The 25,545-nt window shown below is 35.8% G+C and overlaps 2 protein-coding genes across 2 annotated transcripts; both read right to left on the minus strand.

The window, feature by feature from the left end:
- Positions 1-2,828: 2,828 nt before the first annotated feature.
- LOC138160178 (vomeronasal type-1 receptor 3-like) lies at positions 2,829-3,692 on the minus strand. The gene has a single exon (XM_069086711.1). The coding sequence runs from the start codon at positions 3,690-3,692 to the stop codon at positions 2,829-2,831; it is 864 nt and encodes a 287-aa protein (XP_068942812.1).
- Positions 3,693-22,623: 18,931 nt separating this feature from the next.
- On the minus strand, positions 22,624-24,425 carry LOC138160157 (ubiquitin-conjugating enzyme E2 N-like). The gene is made up of 3 exons (XM_069086698.1): positions 24,416-24,425; positions 23,271-23,779; positions 22,624-23,145 (listed from the first exon to the last, which is right to left on the minus strand). Exons 1-2 carry the CDS (start codon positions 24,423-24,425, stop codon positions 23,289-23,291), a joined length of 501 nt encoding a protein of 166 aa, XP_068942799.1. The 3' UTR covers positions 22,624-23,145; positions 23,271-23,288.
- Positions 24,426-25,545: the final 1,120 nt, after the last annotated feature.

The raw sequence follows: 25,545 nt of genomic DNA on the forward strand, positions 1-25,545 counted from the left end.
ACCTCCCTTCTTTCCTTCTACTATATTTTTGTGTCTCTTCAGTTTAGATTCCTATACTTAACTGAATATGTTAATCCCTCCTTCAACCAAAACCAATGAGAACAAAGCTCATACAATATTCATCTCCCTCCCTTCTTTTTCTCTATTACACTTTTATGTTTCTTCATGTGGCATAATTTACCTTTTTTTGCCTCCTCCTTTCCTCTTCTTCCATTACAATCCCTTTTCACCCTTTAATAAGGTTTTTTTTTATCATCACACTAGTTAATTTATATCCACACTCTCTCTATATATATAAACTTTTATATCCACATTCTCTGTCTATCTATCTATCTATCTATCTATCTATCTATGCCTTTTAAATGTGATTATTATGCAATTCTCAATATTAACAGGTATCATCCTCCCATACAGTGATGTAAACAGTTTGCTCTTATTGAATAAACAAGTTGTGTGTGTGTTTTCCCTGTTTACCTTTATATGTCTCTCTTGAGTCTTGAATTTGGAGATCAAATTTTCCATTGAGCTCTGGCCTTTTCACCAGGAAGGTCTGGAAGTCCTTTGTTTCATTGAATGACCGTTTTCTTGCCTGAAAGATTATGCTCAATTTTGCTAGGTAGTTGAACCTTGGTTGTAGTCCAAGTTCTTTTGCCTTATGAAATATCATATTCCAATCCCTCTGATCTTTTAATGTAGAAGCTGCTAGGTCCTGTGTGATTCCTACTGTAGTTCTGAGAGATTTGAATTGTTACTTTCTGGTTGCTTGCAATATTTTCTCTTTGATCTGATAATTCTGGAATTTGCCTACAATATACCTTGGAGTTTTCAATTTGGGATCTCTTTCAGGAGGTATTTGGTGGATTTTTTCAATAACTATTTTACCCTCTGGATGAAGGACCTCAGGGCAGTTTTCCTTAATGATTTCTTGGAAGATGTTGTACAGGATCTTCTTTTCATCATGGTTTTCCAGTAGACAAATAATTCTTAGATTATCTCCCCTGGATCTATTCTCTAGGTCAGTTGTTTTTCCAATGAGGTATTTTACATTTTCTTCTATTTTTTCATTCTTTAGATTTTATATGACTGATTCTTGATGCCTCATAGAATCATTTGTGTAATTCTCATTTTTAGCAAATTGTTTTCCTTATTTAGTTTTTTTAAACTCCTTTTCTATTTGTGCAGTTTTTCCTTTTAAGAAGTTATTTTCTCCAGTTACATTTTGAACCTCCTTTACCATTTGACAAATTTTACTTTAAAAATTATTTATTTGCTTTTAGTTTACAACATTTAGTTAGACAATCCCTTGAGTTTCAAAATTTCTCCCCCTGTTTTCCTCCCTCCTTCCCTGATGGCAGCATGCAATCAAATATAGGTTCTACAAATACCTTCACAACAAGTAGAAAATTTGGAAAAATTTTATAGCCAGTTTCTCAGATAAAGGTCTTGTGTCTCAAATATATAGAGAACTTTGTCAAATTTATAAGACTAGGAATCATTTCTCAAATTGATAAATGCTCAAAGGATATGATCAGGCAGTTTTTGTAAGAAAAAATCAAGGCTATATATAGTCATATAAAAATGTTCTAAATCATTATTGATTAGAAAAATGCAACCTAAAACAACTTTGAGATATCATCTAATACCCATCAGATTGACTATCATGATAGAAAGGGTAAATGTCAAATGTTGGAGTGGGTGTGGAAAAATTGGGACACATACACTGTTGGTGGGACTGTGAACTGATTCAACCGTTGGGGAAAGTATGTTTCATGGCTACATGTTTCCTGCATGTCTACCTTTTCTGAAAGATGGCATATAAACTTTATGAAATTATTGCATTTGTGCTGGGGAGAAGGGACATCTTTTCTTTTCATGTTATGATGTATTGCTTATTCAATGCCACTGAGTTTAAAGCAATATTTTCTCTGCCTGGCAAATTCCTCTAGCTGGTCAGCATTTTTTTAGTGCTCATACACTGGGGATTTGATGGAGGGCTTATTCAGATAGTAGATTGAACTTAGAAAAGTTTTCTCATGGCCCATGTGAAGGGAATGATCACAGTATTACAAAATAAAATGAAATGCAATAGGAAGACAAGTATTTTTTTCACATTGGTTCAAAAATTAACCTCAGAAGGAAAAGATGGAGTTCACATGGCAAGATAGCTATTAATACAACATTTATTCAACAAATAAAAGTTGGAATTTTATTGCTTAAAAGCTCAAAATGAGTCACCTGTATGATGTGGTAGCCACAAAAGATAATTCACTTACAGGCTTCAGTAAGAGAAGCAAGGTATCAAGGACTAGGTAGGTGTGATAAGTCTATTCTTCTCTGTTCTGGCCAAGCTGCATATGAAGTATGGATTTAAGTTCTTGAAAAACTGGAGAACATCAGGAAGAGGGCAACCAGAATTGTAAGTGTTCTTCTGATTATATTAGGACCACTTGAAGGGGATGGAGATATTAAGGTTGGGAGACAGAAGATTAAATGAGAACATGGTAGCCATCTTCAACTATTTTAAAAAGGATATCATGTGCAAGATCAATTAAACTTATCCTACTCATCCACAAAGGCATCCTTCCTTGCATATGGATTTTGCTATAGAATCTCTGAGGTCTGTTTAAACTCTGTTATGACTCTGATGTTAGCATCATGAAATTCTGATTTGATTTTATCTTTCTGGATTAGAGGCCTCTTGAGTTTTCTTCATAGTTTCAAGAACATTCATCAGGCAGGTAGTGTTAGGAGCAAATATATTTTGCTGATGCCTCTGTGGTTACAACTGGGGCTAGCGTGAGAATGGGGAGTTTTATTTGCTTAGACAATCAGGGAATCCTGAGAGCTCTGGGGATTAATACCAAGGGACTGATGGTTGGGTAACATAGTGACAGGAAGATAGAGGTGGACAACATCCAGGGAGACTTTTGATCAAAATAACTGAGAAAAAGAGCAAAAATGGAGGGGAGTGAATAAAAGCTGACATAGGAGCTCATCAGTAAAAGGATGGTTTGTGTGGCTCTGATCTCAGGTTGCCTTCTGGGTGAGAGTTTAGTGCTCTGAATATGTTGGACGTGCTGGTGGTGTTTGAGTAGGAGAAGCACCATGTAGCCACTGGCCAAGACCATGAGTCCCAAACAGAGCACATTTCTCAAAGTGGTTATTATCACATAAATATTCATAATGTGTTTTGAAGTACAAAAGACAAAATCAAATGCATTTGTAAAGTTGCTGCTGTTTTCTGGGCCTCTTACACTTATTGGTACAGGAATTTCTATCAGCAGATTGAGGACCCAACAGGAGAGAAAGAATGGTTTGACTGTGATTTTCATTTTTAATTTTGCCCACCTGGAATTGCTGGGGCTGATAGTGATGGCCTGGAAGGTACACAGGAGGCAAGTCAAAGAAATTGAAAGGCCCTCACTCACTTTGCAAAGGTAAAATACAACTTTACACCCAACATCATCCAGGAAATAGTTCCACCCAAAACTCTGTAGTGTCTGTGGGACACCCTTGCTAAGAAGCATAGTGGAGTTCACTAGGCTCAACTGGATGAATAGAAGGATTAAAGAACTCATCTTGTGATCAGCAAAGACATTTAAAATATGAAAGATAAAGAAGAAGTTTCCTACAATACCTACTGTGGTTGCAGCAAGAAACGTAATCCCAAGGCAAATGTTTTTAAAAAGCATTCAATATATCTTAAAAAGAAAAATTGAAGTAGGAAAAAAAACAGAACATAAAAATGCTGTGTGACTATTCCACTTTGAAGTTCCAATCCTTAGTAGAGGTTCAAAACATTACTTCTTTCTCATTCCTATGCCTTTCCTGGTGGATATTCCAATTTTAGGAAAGTTACTCCACTCTTTCCTTGTTCAAAACCTTATTTATCAGTTCCTCTAACTCAGGCCAATGTGGGGAGAAGGTAATAGAGCTGAATTCAATTATGGAGACTGAGGATTTTAATAAAATTGTAAATGTTTTATTTATAATTTGTAACTACCACTCAAGATAAAAATCAACACTGTCATTTTGACTGTAGATTCTCCTTCACTGAGTTCTGCAGATCAAATTAAAGAAGGATAAAACCAATCCAAAATATACACCAATGATCTTTTTGTAGTCCTGTGTGTGAAGGGAATAAGAAGAAAAGGGAAAAGAACCAAGTTAATCTCATAGCAAGGGGTATAAAAATTATTATATTACCATTTCTTCTTCTTCTTTGAATTTTGTAATATTAGTCAGAAGGGATATTTGTGGTCTTTCAACACAGTGATGTCAAACTCAAATAGAAATGGATAGTTGCAGGTTGCATATTGAATTAGAAAACCACAAATCAATATTTTTGTATTGTATTTTTATTCATTTCTATTAAGCATCTCCCAATTAAATATCTACTGTTTTCAGGCCACATGTAAATATTTTGCTGGCTGAAAGGGACCTGTGGGGGTGGGGGTAAGTGTTATAGCTCAGCTCTATGTAACGATTACCTTAACCATGACTTCTGTCTATACCTATCTTTGTTATGTCCCTTATCTCCTAAAGGAGTACTCTGGACATAATGTGTACTTAACAGGTTTGATTTTTTTGCTTATAAGTTAAGGTGAGATATTCCTTGTATAACCCCTCCTCCTCTGGACTGCCCCCTCAGTCTGATTTTTCACTCTTGGGTTGAGATATCCAAAGGATGACTGAATAGTTCTTCCTTTGGGATCCTAAGGAACGAGTAAACCTCTGACTTTTTAACACTGTTGTTCATGATCCCCACACTCCCAATGATGGAGCAGAATTTGTGATCAAATAAGAGACAGAGAGGTTTCCAGTGGTTGATACAAATAATTTTGATTACATAAAATTAATAAATTTTTTACCTAAACGAATGCACTTAAGTGAGAAGAAAAGCTACAAATAGGGAAATCCCTGCTGAAATTTTCTCTGATAAAAGTCTTTTAAATATATATACATAGGGGCGGCTAGCTGGTGCAGTGAATAGAGCACCAGCCCTGGAATCAGGAGGACCTGAGTTCAAATTCCACCTCAGACATTTAACACAAAAAAAACTAGCCATGTGACTCTGGGCAAGTCACTTAACCCCAATTGCCCTCCAAAAAGCAAAAAAATAAAAAAAATTATATATATATACATATATATACACATATATATGGAGCTGAGTCAAATTTACAAGAAAGAAGAGTCATTTCTCAAAAGACAAATTGTTAAAGAATGTAAATTAGTACATTTTAGAGTAAAAAATTCAAATAAACAATAACCATATAAAAATTCTTAATCACTAATAATTAGAGAAACAGAAATTAAAACAACTCTAGTGCCTCCACTGCACATCTATCAGACTGACTAAGAGGACAAAAAGAGAACATGAAAAATAATGGAGGCACTACTGGTTAACAAGTTCTAATGCTCTGTTTGCAAATATGTCAATTAGTCCTACCATTCTGGAAGGGAGTTTGAAACAAGGCTACTAAAGCTATTAAACTATGCATAATCTTTGACTCAGTAATACTGCATCTAGGTATATGCCCAACAAAAGAGCTTATGGACTGTTATGTCAAAAAATATATTTTGTGGTGAAAAAAATGGAAACAAATTTAACTGGGTAATGACTGAAAAAGTAATGCAATATGAATAGGATGGAATGCTATTGTGTTTTAAGAAACAATGAAAGTGATGTTTTCATGAAAATCTGGCAGAGCTTTTATGAATGAAAGCAAAGTGAAATGACCAGACTCAGAACAATTAGTAACAATAATAGCAATATTGTAAAGATAACTTATCAACTTTGAAGGACTTAGTAATTCTGATCAATACAATAATAAACTCAGTTTCCAAAGGACTCCTGATGAAACATGCCATCCACCTCCAGATGGAGACAAATGGATTCAGACTTCTAATTTAAAACATACTAATTTTCTTTTCTTCTCTTCCTTCCTTACTTCCCTTCCCTTGCTTCCTTCCTTCCCTCCTTCCTCTCCCTCACTTCCTTTTTTTCCTTCCTTGATTTCTTCCTCTTTCTTTTTTTTTGTCATGGCTAACATAGCATTTTTCCCCATGACCATATATATTTGTAATTAGTTTTGCAGGGTATTTTTTTTACCTTTTCTGGGGGATAGAAAAGAGAGGAAAAGAGAAGAGAATTCAGAACTAAAACTAAAATTAAATTGAATTAAAAATAGAAAAGGACATCCAAGGAACATATTATATTTTGAAAAATAAAAGTAATTGAGCTCAATAAGTCAGTTTTCAGTAAAATAGAAAATACAAATTGTTTAGGAAATAATTGTCTATCTGCCAAGAAGACTTAGAAAAACTGGAAATAATCTAGGTCACATCATAAAAAATGAGAAGTAAAACAAATTATATACTCTTCCTAGCTATGAGTAGGAAATGAATTCTTAATGAGACTAGAGTTAATGACAATTACAAAGAAAAAAAGATAATTTTGATTATAGATGGAGCATTTTTTTGCTTATCATTCTGCTTTAGGAATGATCTTAAACAGAAATTAACTGTGCTTGTCCCAAGGTACTATTGAAACCTGGTGATTTTTTTCTTCTCATATTTCTTCCCACTTTTGTATTGCTGCCTGGAAAACTAGCATGGATTACTTTAAGTATTTCATTCTTCTTAAAAATTTTGTTCAGTTTTGGTTTTTACTTTAATGTTGAGTTTTATCTCCAAGAAAAGTAATTTTGATTGCATGTTCAGTGAATGTTTTGCTGTAAAGAGTGAGCAAAAAAGTGGAAATACAGTAACTACTTGGGATTTACAGAGGTTATTCATAGGGTAAAGATTCCAGACTCTGACCAATGGTGAGAGAAAATTTTTTGTACCTGGGGTTTGAGTTAGACAATTAAATTAGTAATTTGTTGTCATGACTTGTCGCGATCCTATGATTTCTAGCTGAATCACACCTCTCCCAGGCCTTCAGTGTGCATTCTGGTCACATTCCCACGTGTTTGCTTGCATAAAGGAGAAATCAAGTCAGTGGAAATAGAAAGAGGCACAGCTTTATTGGCAGGACAGGCATGTGGTTACATCTCTCCCTACCTCTCATGCTTCAACCCTTAAATCCCCCAAAGTGTACTTGCAGAGCTCATGGACAGCTCATGAATAGCTCATTATAGAAGATAGGGGGCTGATCAGAGAACAGGGAGACTGTGTCCAGAATAGCTTGCATACTCCTGCACAGTTACCCTTTGATCCTGAGATAAACTTCAGGGTAACAGGGTATTTGTGTGACAGTACACAATCTGGGTGCCTCAGCACTTCCTAGAGGTCAGGACTCCCTGACCTCGGATAAGATAAGCACATACTATGAAGTGCCCTGTTACCAGACCTGAACTCAATGAGGCTACCTGAGACCTTTGGGGGGGCCCAGACCCCAACATTTGTATTTATAATCTCTAAATATTGCTTTAAGAATTAGTAGAAGGACTTTCAGATTATCATTATCATCATCATTATTATTCTCATCTTGGGTATGAGAAAAATACATGTGCATGCACACACATGTGCATGTGCACACACACATGTGAAATATACATCTTTAGTGCCTCATTTTTGTTGTTAGGTCATTTCAGCCATGTCCAACTTTCTGTGATCCCATTTGAGATTTTCTTGAGAAAGATATTTCTCTAGCTCATTTTACAGAGATAGAAACTGAGGCAAACCACCCAGAGATAGTAAGGGGGTCAGACAACTAGTTAGAATAAGATTGCAGGGGATCCCTTGCTGGCACTAGATGCAGTGTCTGGTGCTGATTGGCAATGCTTTTGCCCATATGTAATTCTGGTTTACAATTTCAATGGGTAAAGGACTTTGTCATTGGGGTCCTTGGCACAGTTCCAAGGCAGAGAAGACCACTGGCACTTTTGGCTTCAGGATAGCAGGGTCCCTGGTCACAGGTCGAGGGCCAAAAGGAGCTCTAATACATGCGGCTGCAGGAGAACTGGAACCCTTTCTGGGTAACAACCATAGCAAGACCAGGAGAGCAGTAACCACAGCTCTCCCTGGATCATATCACCTTGGAAGCATTGAAAACTTCCAAACCCCAAGAACCTACTCTGAAATCAAAAGCATGAAAAATATGAAGCTTGAGACAGTGCCTCCTGGACCTCAGGTTAACAGAGTCCAACTTTAATATAATCTTCAAAGTCAAGAAATAGGCTGGGGAAGAAAAAACATTGTAAAAAGCTACTATGGTAGCAGGGAAGACCAAGAGACAAACTCAGAAGAAGACAATAATATGAAAACAGCAACAAGCAAAGCCTCCAAGAGAAATGCCAATCAGACACAAGAATTCCTAGAAGAGTTAAAGAAAGAAATAAAAGTAATAAAGGAAAAATTGAGAAAATACATCAGAGTGGTACAAAAAAACTATGAAAATAAAATTAATAGTTTGTAAATGAAGCACAAAAATGCAACTGAAAATAATATTTTATTACATTAAACAAAATAAAAATAGAATTGACCCAACAAGAAAAGAGGCACATAATTTCACTGGGGTCAAGAACTTCTTAAAAAGCAGAATTGACCAAATGGGAAATAAGATACAATAGCTCACTGAAGAAAGTAATTCCTTAACAATTAGAATTGGACAAGTAGAAGCTGATAACTCCATGAGACATCCAAAAACAATAAAACAAAGTCAAAAGAATGAAAAAATAGAAGAAAATGTAGTTCATCAGTAAAACAACTGACTTTGAAACCAGATCAAGGAGAAATAAGTTAAGAATCATTACCCTATCCAAAAGCCATTATAAAAAAAATCCTGGAGAAGTCCTGGAGAACATTTTGAGAAATCATAAAAGAAAACTGCCATGTTATTTTGGAACCAGTAGGTAAAATAGAAATGGAAAGAATACACTGATCACTTCCTGAAAGAGATCCCTTAATGAAAACTGCCAGGAATATTAATGCCAAATTCCAAATCTTCCAGCTTCTTAAGGAGAAAGTATTGCCCAACATCCAGAAAGCAACTATTCAAATATGGTGGAATAACCCAAGATTTAACTGCTTCCATGTTAATGGAACAGAGAGCTTGCAATCTGATATTACAGATGGCAGAGGAACTAAGATTACAACCAATAATAACCTACCCAACAAAACTGAGTATAATCCTTCAGGGGGGAAATGATCATTTAATAAAATAGAGAACTTTCAAACATTCCTGAAGAAAAATCCAGAGGTGAATAAAAATGTTGACATTCAAACACAAGACTAAGAAGAAATGTAACAAAGTAAACATGAAAGAGAATTAACAAGGGACTCAATAAGGTTAAAATCTTTACATTTCTATATGGCAAGATGATACATATAGCCCCTAAGAGTTTTATCTTTATTAGGTAAGTTAGAATAACTCTATATAGACAGAGATGATGGGTATGAGTTGATTATGTTGGTATGACAAAAAAAAATAAAGTGCTAAGAAAGAGGGATGCATTGGGAACAATTAGAAGGGTGAGTTATAGTGGGGAAATTATGTCACAGAAAAAAAAGACACACAAGAAAGAGCATTTACAGTGGAGGGAAAATGGGGGGGGGGGGGAGGGCAACACTTGAACATCATTCTCAACTAAATTGGTCCAAATTGAGAAGAATATATTTTATATCTATTTCTATACCCTCATTGGACATAGAAATCTATCTTACCCAAGAGGGAAGCAGGAAGAAAATGGGTTAAGAGAAAGGGGGTCGGGGCAGCCAGGTGGCATAGTGAGTAAGCGTACCAGCCCCAGCATCAAGAGACCCAGGATTGGTTCCAGCCTCAGATACTTGGCACCCACACAAAATAACTGGCCATGTAACCTTGAGCAAGTTACTTAACCCCAATTGCTTTTAAAAAAGAGAAAGGGGGTGACAAAAGGAAGGTGGACTAAGGGAGACAGTGATCAAAAGCAAAACAGAATTTTGAGGAGGGACATGAGGGGGGAGAGAGAGAGAGAAAAAGAGAGAAATAGAAGAAAATAAGATGGATGGAAATATATAATTAGGAATCATAACTTTGAATGTGAATGAGATATACTCATTCATAAAATGGAAGTGTAGAATAGGATGAATTAGAAACCAGAATCCAACACTATGTTGTTTATAAGAAACATGCTTGAAATAGAAAGACACAAACAGAGTTAAAATAAGGAGCTGAGATGAACTGATGCTGAATGAAGTGAGTAGAACCAGGAGAACATTGTACACAGTAACAGCCGCAGTTACTACAATGACTGATTTTGATAGATTTAGCCCTTCTCCGCAATGCAGTCTTAGATAATGGGATGTAAAACTTCAGGTAGTGCCTGGATTTGGTCCAGAGACCATTTTGCCTATAGAAGAGAAATCTCAACAAGAATATAAAACATTTCACCACACCCAGAAATAACTGGCCATGTAACCTTGAGCAAGTTACTTAACCCCGATTGCTTAAAAAATATATATATATAAAACATTTTATAGTTCTAAAAGTTTCTTTCAACTACCTCTCTATCTCTTCTTTCTCCATATATGCACTATATGTATATGTATGTAAGGTGTGCACACACATATATGCATATATATTCATATGTGTGTATACAGTGGAATAATTTCATTGGTGTAAGAAGATTATTTTGCAGAACCTTCATCTAGTGATGAAGACTGGGCTTTGTTCTATTACAATATTAGAGACTATTTTGGGTCTCCAAGGTCAAATGATTTGGCCAGGGTCAGATTTCCAGAATGTCAGGGATGGTAAAACACATTGTCAAGTACAGTTTGTCACAAATGCATTATTTGACAATATGGGGACATTTGGTATGTGAATATATATGATTGGCATAGTAAATGGAAGTATTTGCATTCATCTGGATTCAAGGGATCTCTCCAAAGACACCAGTGATCTCTTAATTGCCAAACCTATGGTCTTTTCTCAATCTTCGACCTTTCTTGAGCTCTCCAGCCTATGACCCTAGTGATAACTCTCTTTTTTTTGTGCTTTCTCTTCTCTAAGTGTTTGTTACATTGATTTATCCTGGCTCTCCCAAATGTATATTTGCTCCTTCTCAGTACCCTCTCTTCATCCAGGTAATGCCCACTTATTATGGGCTTCTCTCCTGGGCTCTCTTCTCTTCTTCAATGATACCATCTTGCTCAGTGATTTCATCAGCTCCCATGGGTACAATTTTCATCTCTATGCAGACAATTCTCAGATCTTTATATTCAGTCCTAACATCTCACCTTAGCCCCAGTCACATGATCAACTTACTTTTGGAATCTGAAACTGGGTGTTCCACAGACATCTCAAACTCATCATATCCAAAACAAAAATTCCTTAATTTTTTCCAAATTCTCCCTTCTTTTGAACTTCTTTATTCCTATTTAGGGCATTGCCATTCTCCCAATCACCCAGTCCTGTAACTTAGGAATCATCTTTGACATTTTTCTTGAGCTTATTCCACATAATCTATCTGTTGCTAAGTCTTAGCATCTCTACTTTTCCAGCATCTCTTGTAAGTATCCTCTTACATTTAGCAAAGTAAACAGTCTCTCATCACTTAAACTATGGAAATAGCCTTCTAGTTGGCCTCCCTTCCTCAAGCCTTTCCCCACTCCAATTCTTCCTGTGTTCAGCTGTCAAACTGGTTCTTCCTAAGCACTTGACTGACCATGCTAACCTCCTTTTTAGTAAACTCCAATGGTTCTCTGTTATTTCAAAAATCAAGTCTAAAAGGGTATTCTTTTTGCATTTAAAGCCATTCACTGGCTTGTCCTTTCCTAATTTTCCAGTTTTACACTGTTTCTTTAAGGTTCACAAACAAGCTGCCTTCTTGATGTTCCGTACACACTATACTGCCCCTCCCTATGCCACACTTTTTCACTAGCTGTCTCCATTTTTCGGAATCTTCACCCTCTTTACATCCACTTACTCTCATTTTCATTCAGCTTAAATTCTTTTGAAAGGAAGCTTTTTCTGGCTCCCCCTTTCCTTAGTGTCTTCCTTTTGAAATTACCTTCCACCTACTCTGTATAATCTTGTTTCTACATAGCTGTTTGCATTTCTCTAATCCGTTGGAATATGAATTATTCAAGTGCAGAGACCCTGTTTTTATCTCTTTTTCATTTGACCTCTATCAAGCAGTTAATAGAGACATTTTTCCTAGATGAATGATGCCTATGACACATTCTGATGATCACTTTCACAAAGTAGGTAAGAGGAATATTCCTAAAACTCAGAATCCAAATTTCTTGAGCAAGGGAACTATCTTTATTTGTCTAATATTTTCACTACTTGGCACATAAACCTTAGAAGTTTTAGATTTGCTGTTATTTGATTTGAATTTTGATTTGAATCCTGTTATTGATTTGCACTTAAAGGGAGTTTTCTTGTTGAGTTTCCTCATTACCAATCAAATCACAAATCTGGACCAACTATTCTTGCATCTGAGAATAGACATGTTTTCTCTCTATTAATACGTACCTTGTGTTTACATCAGTATTAATTGTTTTCATCCCTACATTATAAGAACAGTTTTGATAATGTAGAGAGGATTCAGAGGTGTGAATCTGCTCTAGGTCATTCCAAAAGAATATTAGGTGAAAGAACTGGAGTTGTGTCACCTGGAGAAGAGAAAATTTTCTGGGTGGGGTTTGCTGTCTTATAGTATTTGAAGGGCTGTCAAATGGAAGAGGCATTAAACTTCTGCTTTGCTCCAGGAATAAACACCAGGAGACTTGAAAGGTACAGAGATGTTGATTTAGGCTTTATGGAAGAGGGAAAACTGTCTAAAAATTAGACCTGAGGTGCGATGTACTTTCAAAGTAGGGTTTTCCCCTCACTAGAGGTCTCCAAAAAAAAATTTCAAATGAAAACGACCACTTATTTGGTATGCTGCAGACAGGATTATTGATCAAGTATAGATTGGAGATGGTTGCTGAGATCCCTTTCAATTTAGAGATTCTCTTATTCACAGATTCATAATGAATGAATGAATGAAAGAAAATTCTCTTGCTGTGTTCCACACCCTCCTAAAGGATAAGGATATAAATACAAATACTTGTCTTGTATTTTAATTGTAAGAAGGAACTCACATAAGGACCAGACCAAAGTTTGAGTCTTTTTTCTCCCTATCAAGTCTCAGATAAAGGGACCTGTTGCGCCTCTCTGATTTCACCAGGATTAACTAGGATACAAATCATGGCCATAATATGTCTTGGGGCTGCTCTGAGAATGGTATCATTTTAGTATCCCTCTTTTCCTTCCCCAACTTGTTTAACACTGGAATATCTTCCACATCGACATCTATTTCCATGGCACAGCATTCCCAGAATCCTAGAAGCTCAAAGGTGGATGGGACCTGAGATGGCTACTGGCCCACACCATTTAGCATACAGTCCTTCTTCAGTATTATCTAGTCTGTGCTTGAAGGCTTCTAATTAAGGAATCCATGATGTCACATTCCTCTTTGAGAAAATTTTAACTAAGTGGATATTTTCCCTTCTATTAAATGGAAATCTGCCTATCTATATATTGTATCTATTGCTCCTGGTCCTAATAGCATCACCTTAATAAAGTATAATCCCTCTTCCATAATACAATTATTCAAATCCTCAAATGACAATCAGTTGCCATATCTAGCATTGGTGTGAAGAGCACTGGACTTGCTGTAACAAAGATCTGAGTTTAAATCCTACCTTAGTCACTTATTACTTGTACAATTCTTAGCAATTTTTTTGCTTTGCTTTGCTTTGCCTTGGTTTTCTCATCTGTAAAATGAGAATACTAAAAGAATCCACATCCCAGGATAGCTGTGAGGGTCAAATGAGGTAAGAGTTGTCAAGTTCCTGGAAATCTTACTACAGAAACATTAATTGTTTTTAATGATCTTTATTCTGTCATTTATTTTTGGGCTAAAATACCCTTTTTAATGACAATACAGCAGTGGCAGGGTTGTTAGCTAGATGATTCTTATTCCCTCACCCTCCTGTTCAACCTTCTTGAATAAACTCCTCTTTTCAATTCAAAAGGACTCAATACCACATCTTCCATTATGGTCTCTGACCAGGGAGTAAGAAGGAGGAATTACTCAGACCTTGTTTCCAGAAACATGAGTTTCACATAGCATAATCACATAATATGAGAATTTGAAGGGACCTCAGAAGCTACCTGATCAAAACTATGTAGAAGGAGTATTCTTACATCTCAGAATGCAAATTCATAGCAGGACATACCTCTTTTTTTCTTGTATTGTGCTTTGCACAAAGAAGACCCTTAGCAAATACTTGTAAAATTCACAATGAGATTGGCAGTTTTATTGATTCTATATTCATAAAATCTGTTGTTTGTAATGACATATCCATTGCATAATTCTAACCTCCATTCCTTTTTGCCTCAACCATGGTATTTTTGTCCTAAATGGACAATAAACTAGTCTCTCCAATTTGTACACCAAGTGTTCTCAAAATAATCTTAAATAAGGGTCTGACCACACGTTTTTTCCCCTGAGATATAAACTTCAGTGGCTTCCTATTGTCTTTGATCAAAATACATATTTTTCATATCTCCATTAAAAGTCTGTAACTATCAGGCTCCAGCCTACCTTTCCAGGCTTCTTACTTTTTCAGACTTTCTGTCTTTCAACCAAACTGGTTGCTTACTCTTCCATAAACTTAGCACTCTATCTGATGCTTCTGTGCTTTTGTACAGGCTATCACCTTGTGCTTGGATGAATTGTACCCTCACCTCTGTTTTGCCTCAGTCACTCATCCAGCCACCCCTCTCCAAACACTTGAACCCAGCACTAACTTCGCAAAGTTGTTGGGAGGATCAAATGAGATCATATTTGTAAAGGTGTTTGTTCCCTTTTCCATTCTGCCTTACTATTTCCTCCATCAGCCCTAATCCATGTTACTTGCCTCCATCTGTCTCATGCCTCTAGACTGTTTCTTCTGATCTAGGGCCTTGTTATTGAGCCTTGAGTCAGGCCCAGATCCTTGCCACCCACCTATGCCCTCTGTCTTTGTTTTTTTTTTCATCCTGCCATTAAATCCACCTCCTAATATAACTCCCACAGTCTATAGCTTTGCCTTCTCTTATCTAATGTGAGCCCTTCATTACACAACTTTACCACCTGCCTTTAGTTTGGAACTTAAGGAAGGATCTTTAAGAATCTTGTTACTTATTGCTGACTTTAATCTCTCTCTAGTGAAATTGTGAACTCATTCCTCAAGAGTTAGCATGCTACTCTCCTAATACCTATGCTTCTCAATGCCCAGCTGCTAATGTAGAAACTCAGCTCTCCATACCTAAATTTTCACTTCCTCCTCAACACAATTCCACACTCTCTTCCCCCTTCTTTCTCCAGCAATATCTCACTCCTTATCTACCTGCTTCAACTATATTCTCTGAAATGCTTGCTCCATAATTTTAAAAAATGTTCCTTTCATAACTTTTTACTTTATCACTCATTCCATCTTCTGGTACCCACTGATACCAATTCCCTCTTGAAGATTTTGCATTCTTGGCTACTTTTTCTAAAACTCATTGCACTTCCATTTATACTTTACAACTCATTGGAGTTCAAATACTTCTTGCTGCCCATGGTCACTTCCAGATTCTCTCTCTAACTCTATTGCATAGCAACCTCTCCTCTGTTGAGGTTCTTTTTATTCAAATTATGCAGATCCTGGTGACCATTATTTATTCACTCCCAGGATATTTTTCTTCCTTCCTCAGTGATTTTAATAATTGACTTACATCTTTTGCTCCATTCCAAATCATGCCCTTTCAATAACGGACTTGAACATACATATTGATGCTCTATCAAATATCCTAATTTCCCAATTGCTAAATCTACTCATTTCCAACATCTTTCTTCTCCCCTCTACATTAACTATACACACAGAAGGCAACCTCTTTGATCTTGCCATCATCTATAAGAGGGTGTCCCAGTTCCACCTTCATAAATTTCAAAATTCTTTCATCTAATCATAATTTATTTTCATTCCAGATTTCTCTACACCTTATAAGCCTTAGTCTTTTTCTCTGTCCTCACTATGACCTACAATCCCTCCATCATTCACTTCTTTCGTAGGCTATCATGTCTTTATGTATTCTACTTTCTTCTCTTTATGATCTCAAAACTTTGTGAAGCATTGTAACTGTAAACTATTTTCTACACTTTGATCTCTTGCCCCCTTGTCTAATCACTGACCAAGCCATGTCAAACACACGTCTTCCACTATCTACCTCCTTTGCTTCTACCTATATGCTGCAGAATGGAATTAGACAAAATAATTAAATCTATCCTCTACAAATTTAGGTAGCATCATCTCAACTGGGCTCTTCCTGCACCAACATGACCATTTTATACATCCTTAATCAATTTGCCCTCTTGCTTGTCAGAGAAGGTATCAGAGCAGCTACCATACCCTTTTCTGTCCCCCCTCAACTCTCCTATAGCACTGCTTGCCCCTACCCTCTTAACTGAGAAGACCTAGAGTCACATTTCAATAAAAATCTGAATATTCACTGTAGCTTTCTTTATCATCTCATTTCTATCTGAAAATTCCACAACATATGTACTATTGTCAAACTGAAAAGATTCCAATTTATTGATACTCTTAGAAGGTGGGTGAGGGTAACATGTACCCATTATAGAATAGTCCTTAAAAATACAAGTATAGAGAGTTATTGATGTTTACCTCTCCATCTCCTTTCCCACTTAGAGTGTCCTCTTCTCTAGACTCTCCATTCCCATTTCCTTTAACTTACGCTCTTATGGCACAACCATCATGCCATCCCAATTTCTTCACCATTGTGGTCACCTACTCTAAACTTGCTCTAATTTTCAATACTCTTCCTAATAAGTGGCCCTGAACTGAAGATATCCTCCCAATATGGTCTGACCAGACCAGAGTACAGAGAAGCTATCATCTCCTTTATTTTATGTTCTTCATAGTGAATACAGGTCTTCTCTAAGGTTTATGCTATTTTCTTCAATGAAACACCTGAAGACTTAATATGATGAAAGGTCTAATATGATGAATTGTCTATTTTGACTCTTCATTTCTTTTCTGGAACACATACACCCTTCATCCCCAACACTGTCCCTGTGACTGAGAAATAGAAAAGCCACTTACCTATTGGTATCTGCTGCCTGGGTAGATGCAGTGAGGACTATAGGACGCTGTGTATGTGTGTGGAGTCATGGGAGCAAGGTAGTCTTACTGTAGTTATAGCTATGGGATGCCCTGACTTCATTTCCCTCAGGAGCTATGATTATAAGGTCAAATTGAAGAGAAGTGACACTTTATACATTGGGAGTCGTTGGTGTCTCTGAGAAAGAACAAACTTTTGTTCCAGGTGCTAACAATTATCCACAATTAATGTTGATGAATGACAATTCCCTTAATCCCCTTCACCTCAAAATTAAATGAGTGGTAGCAGATGGAAGGGAAATTTGTCTCTAGTCCCTGGGAGAATGAGGTAAGATCATCCATAGTGGGGAAAACATGGAAATTTGAGACATGGGTATGTTTAGTGATTGCCTCTGTTCTAAAATGACAAAATCTCTTAGGTGGAAGAAGAGAAAAACATTATTAAAACTGAAGAATATGTTTTAAAAGTTTGTATTTTGTGCATTATTCCCCATTAATGGACTTCAGTCTTTGCAAAGGAGCAAGGATGGTGCCTTCTCAATTATCTTTGGAGACAAGTGTGTGCCTTGTTGTTTCATTTCTGGTTGTTTTGTGGGTTTTGCTTTATTTTCAGTTACTTATCATGAAATGTACAATTATAAATATTTTTGTGTGTTTATTATGGCTTATTTTTTTTATCATTGACCTTACTTATTGTCTTTGCAATTTGTTGACCAAAAAGCTCTAGAAGTTTCAGTCAATTTATTTACATAATTTCCAATTGCTTTCCAGAATGGTTGTACCAATTTACATCTCCACCAATAATGAACTAATGTGGTCTTTATTTCCACAAACCCTCCAACACTGACTATGCTTGTCTTTTGTCATCTTTCAAAATTTTATTGGTCTGAGGTGAAACTTCAGTGTTGTTTCAGTTTATATTTCTCTTATTACTAGTGGTTTGAAATGTATAGTTATTAAACTGAATAATTCATTTATTTATTAATAGTTTCTACCTTTGAAAAGTACACTCTTAAATATCTTCACTCCCTTTAAAAAATGGGGAATAGCTTTTGGTCTTATATCATTATTTTAATTGTCCATATAAAAAACTCTGGAATACAAATCTGTTTTTCCCTCAGTCAATGACTTAAAACCATTATATTCCCTTATAAGCTAGGTATGTTAATTTTGTTTTAGGAAAACCTTTTAAATTTCATGTAATCTAAATTATCTATTTTGTCTCTTGTAATTGTTACTTTCCCCCTTTTTTTATTAGGAATTCATTCTTTACTCATAGCTGTTTCTATTCTATTTTTTTATGGTATGGCCTTAAATAATCAAGTCATATATTCATTTTGAATTTATTATGGAATATGGTGTGAAATGTTACCCTAAATTTATTTTCTTCCAGGCTATTTTCTAGTTTTCCTTACTGTTCTGATAAGATAGTTCTTTATCTGATGGTTTAAATTTTGAGGTTTTCCCAAAACCTGTCTATTGGGTTCAATTATTTTCAATTTTTTCTTGTCTATTCTTCCACTGAGTTATAGTTCCATTTTATTTAACCAATATCAATCAGTTTTGATCACTGCTGCTTTCTAAGGGTTTAAAGTCTGAAATTGCTATTCTTATTCATTCCTACTTTTTTTTTTTGCTTTTTTTTGGAGGGCAATTGGGGTTAAGTGACTTGCCCAAGGTCACACGGCTAATTTTTGTGTTAAGTGTCTGAGGCCGAATTTCAACTCAAGTCCTCCTGACTCCAGGGCCAGTGCTCTATTCACTGCACCACCTAGCCACCACCCCTCCCATTCCTACTTTTTTTTTTGGTGATTTGCCTTGTAATTCTAGATCTTTTCTTCCTCCAAATGAATTTTGTTATTATTTCAGTTAGCTCTGTAAAGTCTGCCTTTGGTAACTTGATTGGTTTAGCATTAAACTTACAGAGGAGATAACCCAGGATATCATTGATGAACCAAAGACTTGGATTATAATTCAGAGGTGTAAAGGTGGTAATGCAAACAAAATTGTAACTTGTCTATTGCTTTCTATAATGTCTAACTGCTGTGGTTTTATACCCCTTTCTAGTAATGTCTATAAGGATATGATTTTGCTTCTTGGAATTTTGCAACTGTGAATGTTATTCTTCCTATCTTTAAGGAATGTAAATGAATCAACATTGTTATAAAATATATGTATGATTGCACACTTTAATATGCAACTATTGATAAGTTTTATAAGAACCTTCAAGAATTGGACATTTATTTTCTCTCCCCTATGGAATATAAATTAACATTTCACATGCAGAAACATATGTAGGGCAAAAAGAGAAAAACATATGCACTCCTATATAGTCTTTGATTCTTCGATTGAGAAAATAACACCAGCCCAACCTCTTGCTACTGGCCAGATAATAAGCATCTAATCTATAAGTCTGAATAGTCCCAATATTTTTCACTTTTACTCCTAGAATCATCTGAGATTTCACCTTTTTTAAAAAATTTTGTCATTCCAATGCACATGAGGTGGCAACTCAGCATTTCTTTAATTTGTGTATCTAGATTTAATAGTGATTTGCAACTTTTCAAGAAATATGAATATTGATAGTTTGATTTCTTTCTCAGAAAACTTCCTATTCATATCCTTTGATGTGGAAAATGACTCATGCTCATAAATTTGAATTAGATCCCCGTATTTCTTGGAAATAAGACCTCTGTAACTGTTTTAAAATATATATATATGTGTATATATATATATACACATATATATATTCAGTAGAAAATGTAAGATTTTTTATTGAAGTCCTATTGTAAAATATATCTTAAATTCCCTTGGTAGTTCCCTATTGCCTGCTGCTCCTAGAGAGTCACATCATATAAAAATAATAGTTTTAAAAATAAGAAAGGGGCAATAAGAAAAATCAATGTAACTTATCAATAGAAGAAAAAGTCTAAAAATATGTGCAATGTACCATACTCGTACACATGCCTCTCACAACTAAAAAGGAATATGGTGGGGCTATCTTCTTATATATATTCTTTCAAATCTTATTTTCTTTTGTAATTTTATAATACTTCATTTGCTTTTTTCATTATTGTTATTTATATTTACATCTTTGTTATAATTATGTGTATATGTATACATACATTGTCTCTCTTTAACTTCATTATATATCATTACTTGTAGACTATACAAGCTTATCTCTATTCAAGTTTTCATTCTTGTCTCTATTCATCATAGCTGAGTTTGGGGTTTTTATCATATTTTTTAGATCATAATTATGTAGCCCAATTTGTTTAGCAACTTCCAAAACAAAAAGGCTGCTTGTTTGTTTCTAATTTTTTTGCTATCAGAAAGTGTTGCTACATTTTGTTATGCATAGGAACTTTCTTATGAAAAAAGATATTCTTGGGGCATAAACCCCCTGTTGGGGTCCCTCAGTCAAAGGATATGGACATTTAAATTTATATATTTGCATAATACCAAATTACTTTCCAAAATCATTTTAGTGATTCACAGATCCATCAAAGAAGCACCAGGGCGTCCATCTTCCTCAACACTCCTGAAGTTGATTTCATCATCTCTTGCCTTATTTGCCAATTTTCTGGGTATGAAGTCTAATCTCAGGATGATTTTGGTTTGCTTTTCTCTAATTATCAATGATTTGGAGTATATGATAGTTAATACGGTAAGATATTTTATGTAATATATTATCATAGTTAATAATTTGTATGATAGTTATGATAGTTAATACTTTGCAATTCTTTTTAAAACTGTAGGCTTATATCCTTGGATCACTTATAAAATACAATATAGCTTTTGCTATAAGTTAATTATCTATATATAGTTTAACAACTAAGAAATTGGAAATAATGAATAATGATTCCCCACCCCCAAACATTTTCCTCCTTGTCCTAGATGGATTTACCTTTATTGTGTAGTTTTCCAGTTTCATATAATGAATATTATTTTATCTTTTATAGTTGACTCTGTCCCTTATTTCCTTTTGTTTTCCCTACAACTAAGAAGTACAAGTCATCCTCTTCTTTTTGTAGTATAATATATTTTAATATTTGATAGAAAATTTATAGGAGCACAGAAGACAGACAGCATAAAAAAATTTACTTGCATGTAGGACAACTCAGGAAAGCACAGTGAATGGATGGAATCTCCTAAATGATACAAACATCATTGAGTTGCTAACAATAAGAAATTTGCTTTTTAAAAGGTCCAAATGCTAGAAACAGGTTTATTTTAAATTATTATAAAGTTAAGTTGTTGAAAATTATTGAAAACATCTTTTGACTATTTGAATCCTTTGTGTCCTTATATTTACATTCAAGATTCACATACACAGTGGGGCAGAGCCAAGATGGTGGAGTGAAAGCAGGAACTTGCTTGAGCTCCTGCTCCAACTACCTCCAATACCTGTAAAATATGACTTTAAACAAATTTCAGAGCTCCAGAACCCACAAAGTGATAGCAAGAAACAAATCCCCCACTAAAGGAAGCCTGGCAGGCCAACAGGAAGGGTCAATGGCACTGGATTGGGAGCCACACATAATCTCATATGAGCTGCATGGGCTCAAACCAGTGGTACAGAATGGCCAGAGCAAACTTCAGAAGAGTGTATCACTAGAAGCTAGGGTGGTTTCCACACCTCTTGACCCATAAATGTCAAAAAGAAATTAAAAGGTCAGTGGGAAACCCTGTCAATCCTAAGTGAGAGAAGAGGATGGTCGGCCCCTGACCCTGGGGAGGCAGAGGTGACAGTGGCTACAACTGCTGCCGATGCTTCTGCTTCCAGCTCCAGGCCTACAGAATGTAGGGGGACCAAGCGACTATACAGAGGGAATTTTCAGGAATCTCTCTGCTGGCACTGGGGCAGGATTCTCTTGCTTTGCCCTGGTTGGATCTGGGTCACAGTCCTGGGGGCTGGTCCTGGGGTGATGAGTGCTGGTGTGGCAGAGCTTGTTGAGGCTGTGGAAAGAAAGTCCTCCTCACATTTCTGAGGCAGGTGACTGGAAAAAACTCTTACAACAGCTGCACAAACCCCCAGAAATTTGGGACACAGCACTTTCCACTCTGGAAGCAGAGTTCTACAGTGGCAAAGAGCTCAAAAGTCAAGTAATTAGCTGGCAAGATGAGCAAACAGAGGAAGGACAATTGGACTATATAATCCTTTTGTGGGGACAAAGAGGAACAAAACATAGAACCAGAAGTCAAAAAAGTCAAAACTCCTGCATCAACAACCTCCAAGAAAAATATGAATTGGTCACAGGCTATGGAGGAGCTCAAGAAGGGTTTTGAAAATCAAGTAAGAGGAATAGAGGAAAAATTGGGAAAAGAAATGAGAATGATGTGAAAGATCATGAAAAACTAGTCAAAAGCCTGACTGAAGAAAGTGGCGCATTAAAAAATAGACTAACTCAAATGGAAAAAAAGGCCCAGAAAGCCAATGAGGAGAATGCCTTAAAAAGCTAAATTGTCCAGAAGGAATTTCTTTCTTCCCTTTTTTTTTTTAGAATAACAAAAAAATATTTTACTAAAACATAAGATTTACAGAAGTTTCCATACAAGCCATACAAAATGATCACAAGCTTTTCTTGAAGGGAGATTTCTACACTTGACAGCAGAATCATGATATTAGTGAGGGCTGTGGTGTTTAATGTTCCCATTTTTGTTCAAACAACCAAGCTTGTCCATCTACAGTGTCTAAGGAGTTATACTTGACTAGAGGGCATATTCTAAAGTACAACTGGTTAGCTGCTTTAACCAGTGCAATTAGCATCACCATAAAAAGGGAAAAGGAGCCCACAAAACTGGAAGAAAAAAAGACACACCCCTACAGCTAACTGACAACTACTTTCATTCACAGTGCTGATACTTAAACCATGATGGGAGAAATGAATAAAAGCAGAGCTGGGCCACTGCTTTTAAACAATTTTGCAACAATCCAGATGATACTTCTAGCCTCTGCTCATGCATTACAACAGTGAATCAGGACAAGACAGAAATTTGCTAATGTGCATTTAATCACCAAAGGACTGAAGATGGTCTGGGTTTTCATTCTGTAATTTTTCTAAGACTGTGTCCATTAAATGCAAACAAAAAAGGAAGAGGAGAACAGGAGAAGTGATGAACACTTGATGTTGAGATTGAATTTAAATATTATTCATGGCATATAGCCTAGTCCATGCTGTGGCTGTTTCTGTGGCTTGGGCTTCATTGGTCTTCCACTGCTTGGCTACATCATTTGCTAATGGATCATCTGGATTGGGAGCACTTAACAAAGCTTGGATTGAGAGCAGCATTGTATGGATCTGCAATGCTGGAGACCATTTATCTTTCAAAATATCTATACATATTCTTCCCAACTTGTCTACATTAGGGTGATAAATTTTGGTCATGAAATGTACTTTAGGAGCTGCCATTGGGTATTCTTCTGGAAGAAATAGTTCAAGTTTAAAAGTCCCTCCCTCAAAGGGGGAATCCTGTGGGCCTACAATGACCACATGAAAATAACGTGCATTACTTTCATTGGGTTCTGCTTTTATCCCAGGAACTGGTTCTGCCAGCAAATGCTGGGTTTCCTTAATAATCCTGTGGGGCAGCCCGACCAACTTGTCTGATCTGGAATTCAGCCTCAGGGTCTCTTCTCCAGGAAAAGAAATTTCAAAAACTCACTGAAGAGAATAATTTTTTCAAAATTAGATTAGAGCAAATGGAAGCTAATGACTTTATGAGAAGTCAAGATGCTGCAAAACAGATCCAAACAAAGGGAAAAATAGAAGACAATGTGAAATATCTCATTGGAAAAACCACACACCTGGAAAATAGTTCCTGAAGAGATAATTTTAAAATTGTTAGACTACCTGAAAGCCATGATCAAAAAAAAAAGAGCTTAGATATCATCTTTCAAGAAAATATCAAGCAAAATTGCCCTGATATTCTAGAACCAGAGTGCAAAATAGAAATAGAAAGAATTCACTGATCACCTCCTGAAAAAGATCCCAAAAAGAAAACTCCTAGGAATATTATAACCAAATTCCAAAACTCCCAGGTCAAGGAGAAAATATTACAAGTAATCAGGAAGAAGCAATTTGAGTATTGTACAAACACAATCAAGATAACACAAAATCTAGCAGCTGTTGCAATAGGAGATTGAAGTGCTTGGAATATGATATTCTGGAGGTCAAAGGAGCTAGGATTAAAACCAAGAATCACCTTCCAAGTAAAACTGCGTATAATTCTTCAGGGGTAAATGTGAACATTTAATGAAATAGAAGACTTTCAAGCATTCTTGATGAAAAAACCAGAGCTGAACAGAAAATTTGACTTTCAAATAAAAGAAGCAAGAGAAGCATGAGAAGGTAAACAGGGAAAAGAAATCATAAGGAACTTAAGTTGAACTATTTACATTCCTACATGATAAAATGATAATTGTAACCCATGATATTTTTCTCAGTATAAGGATAATTGAAGGGAATTATATATGTATACATACATATATATGTATGCATAGGGGGGTATGTGTATATATATATATATTTATGTGTATGTATGTGTATATGTGTGTACATGTACACATAGAAAGAGGGCACAGGAGCAGTTGAATAGGAAGGTTTTGCTTGGTAAGTGATTCTTGGTTTTAATCCTAGAGACTTTGACCTATAGAATATCATATTCCAAGCCCTTCAATCCCTTAATGTAGGAGCTGCTAGATCTTGTGTTATTCTGTGATTCCACAGTACTCGAATTGCTTCTTCCTAATTGCTTGCAATATATTCTCCTTGGCCTAGGAACCCTGGAATTTGGCTATAATATTCCTAGGAGTTTTCTTTTTAGTATCTTTTTTGAGAGGTGATAAGTGAATTCGTTCCATTTCTATTTTACCCTCTGGTCTAGAATATCATGGCTGTTTTCATGATAATTTCTTGAAAGATGATGTCTAGGCTCTTTTTTTAATCACGGCTTTCCGGTGGTTCAATAATTTTAAAATTATCTCTCCTGGATCCATTTTCCAGGTCAGTGGTTTTTCCAATGAGATATTTTACATTGTCTTCTTTTTTTCATTCTTTTGGATTTGTTTTATAATATCTTGATTTCTCATAAAGTCATTAGCTTCCATTTGGTCCATTCTGATTTTGAAGGAATTAGTTTCTTCAGTGAGCTTTTGGGCTTCCTTTTCCATTTGGCCAATTCTTCTTTCTAAGGCATTCTTCTACTCATTGGCTTTCTGAATCTCTTTTGCCATTTGAGTTAATCTATTTTTTAAGGTGTTGTTTTCTTCAGTATTTTTGTGTTTCCTTTAGCAAGCTCTTGACTTATTTTTCATGATTTTCTTGCATCGCTCTTATTTCTCTTCCCAATTTTCCCTTTACTTCTCTTACTTGATTTTCTTTTTTTCTTTTTTCTTTT

This window comes from Petaurus breviceps, unplaced genomic scaffold (assembly GCF_028583685.1).
Source record: "Petaurus breviceps papuanus isolate PSGF00001 unplaced genomic scaffold, PetGlider_PUasm1.0 180, whole genome shotgun sequence".
Classification (NCBI taxonomy): domain Eukaryota; kingdom Metazoa; phylum Chordata; class Mammalia; order Diprotodontia; family Petauridae; genus Petaurus; species Petaurus breviceps.

What these genes read in the sequence shown, in the direction of transcription:
- LOC138160178 (XM_069086711.1), bottom strand. Translation starts at nt 3,692, where the DNA reads ATGCTTTTTAAAAACATTTGCCTTGGGATTACGTTTCTTGCTGCAACC.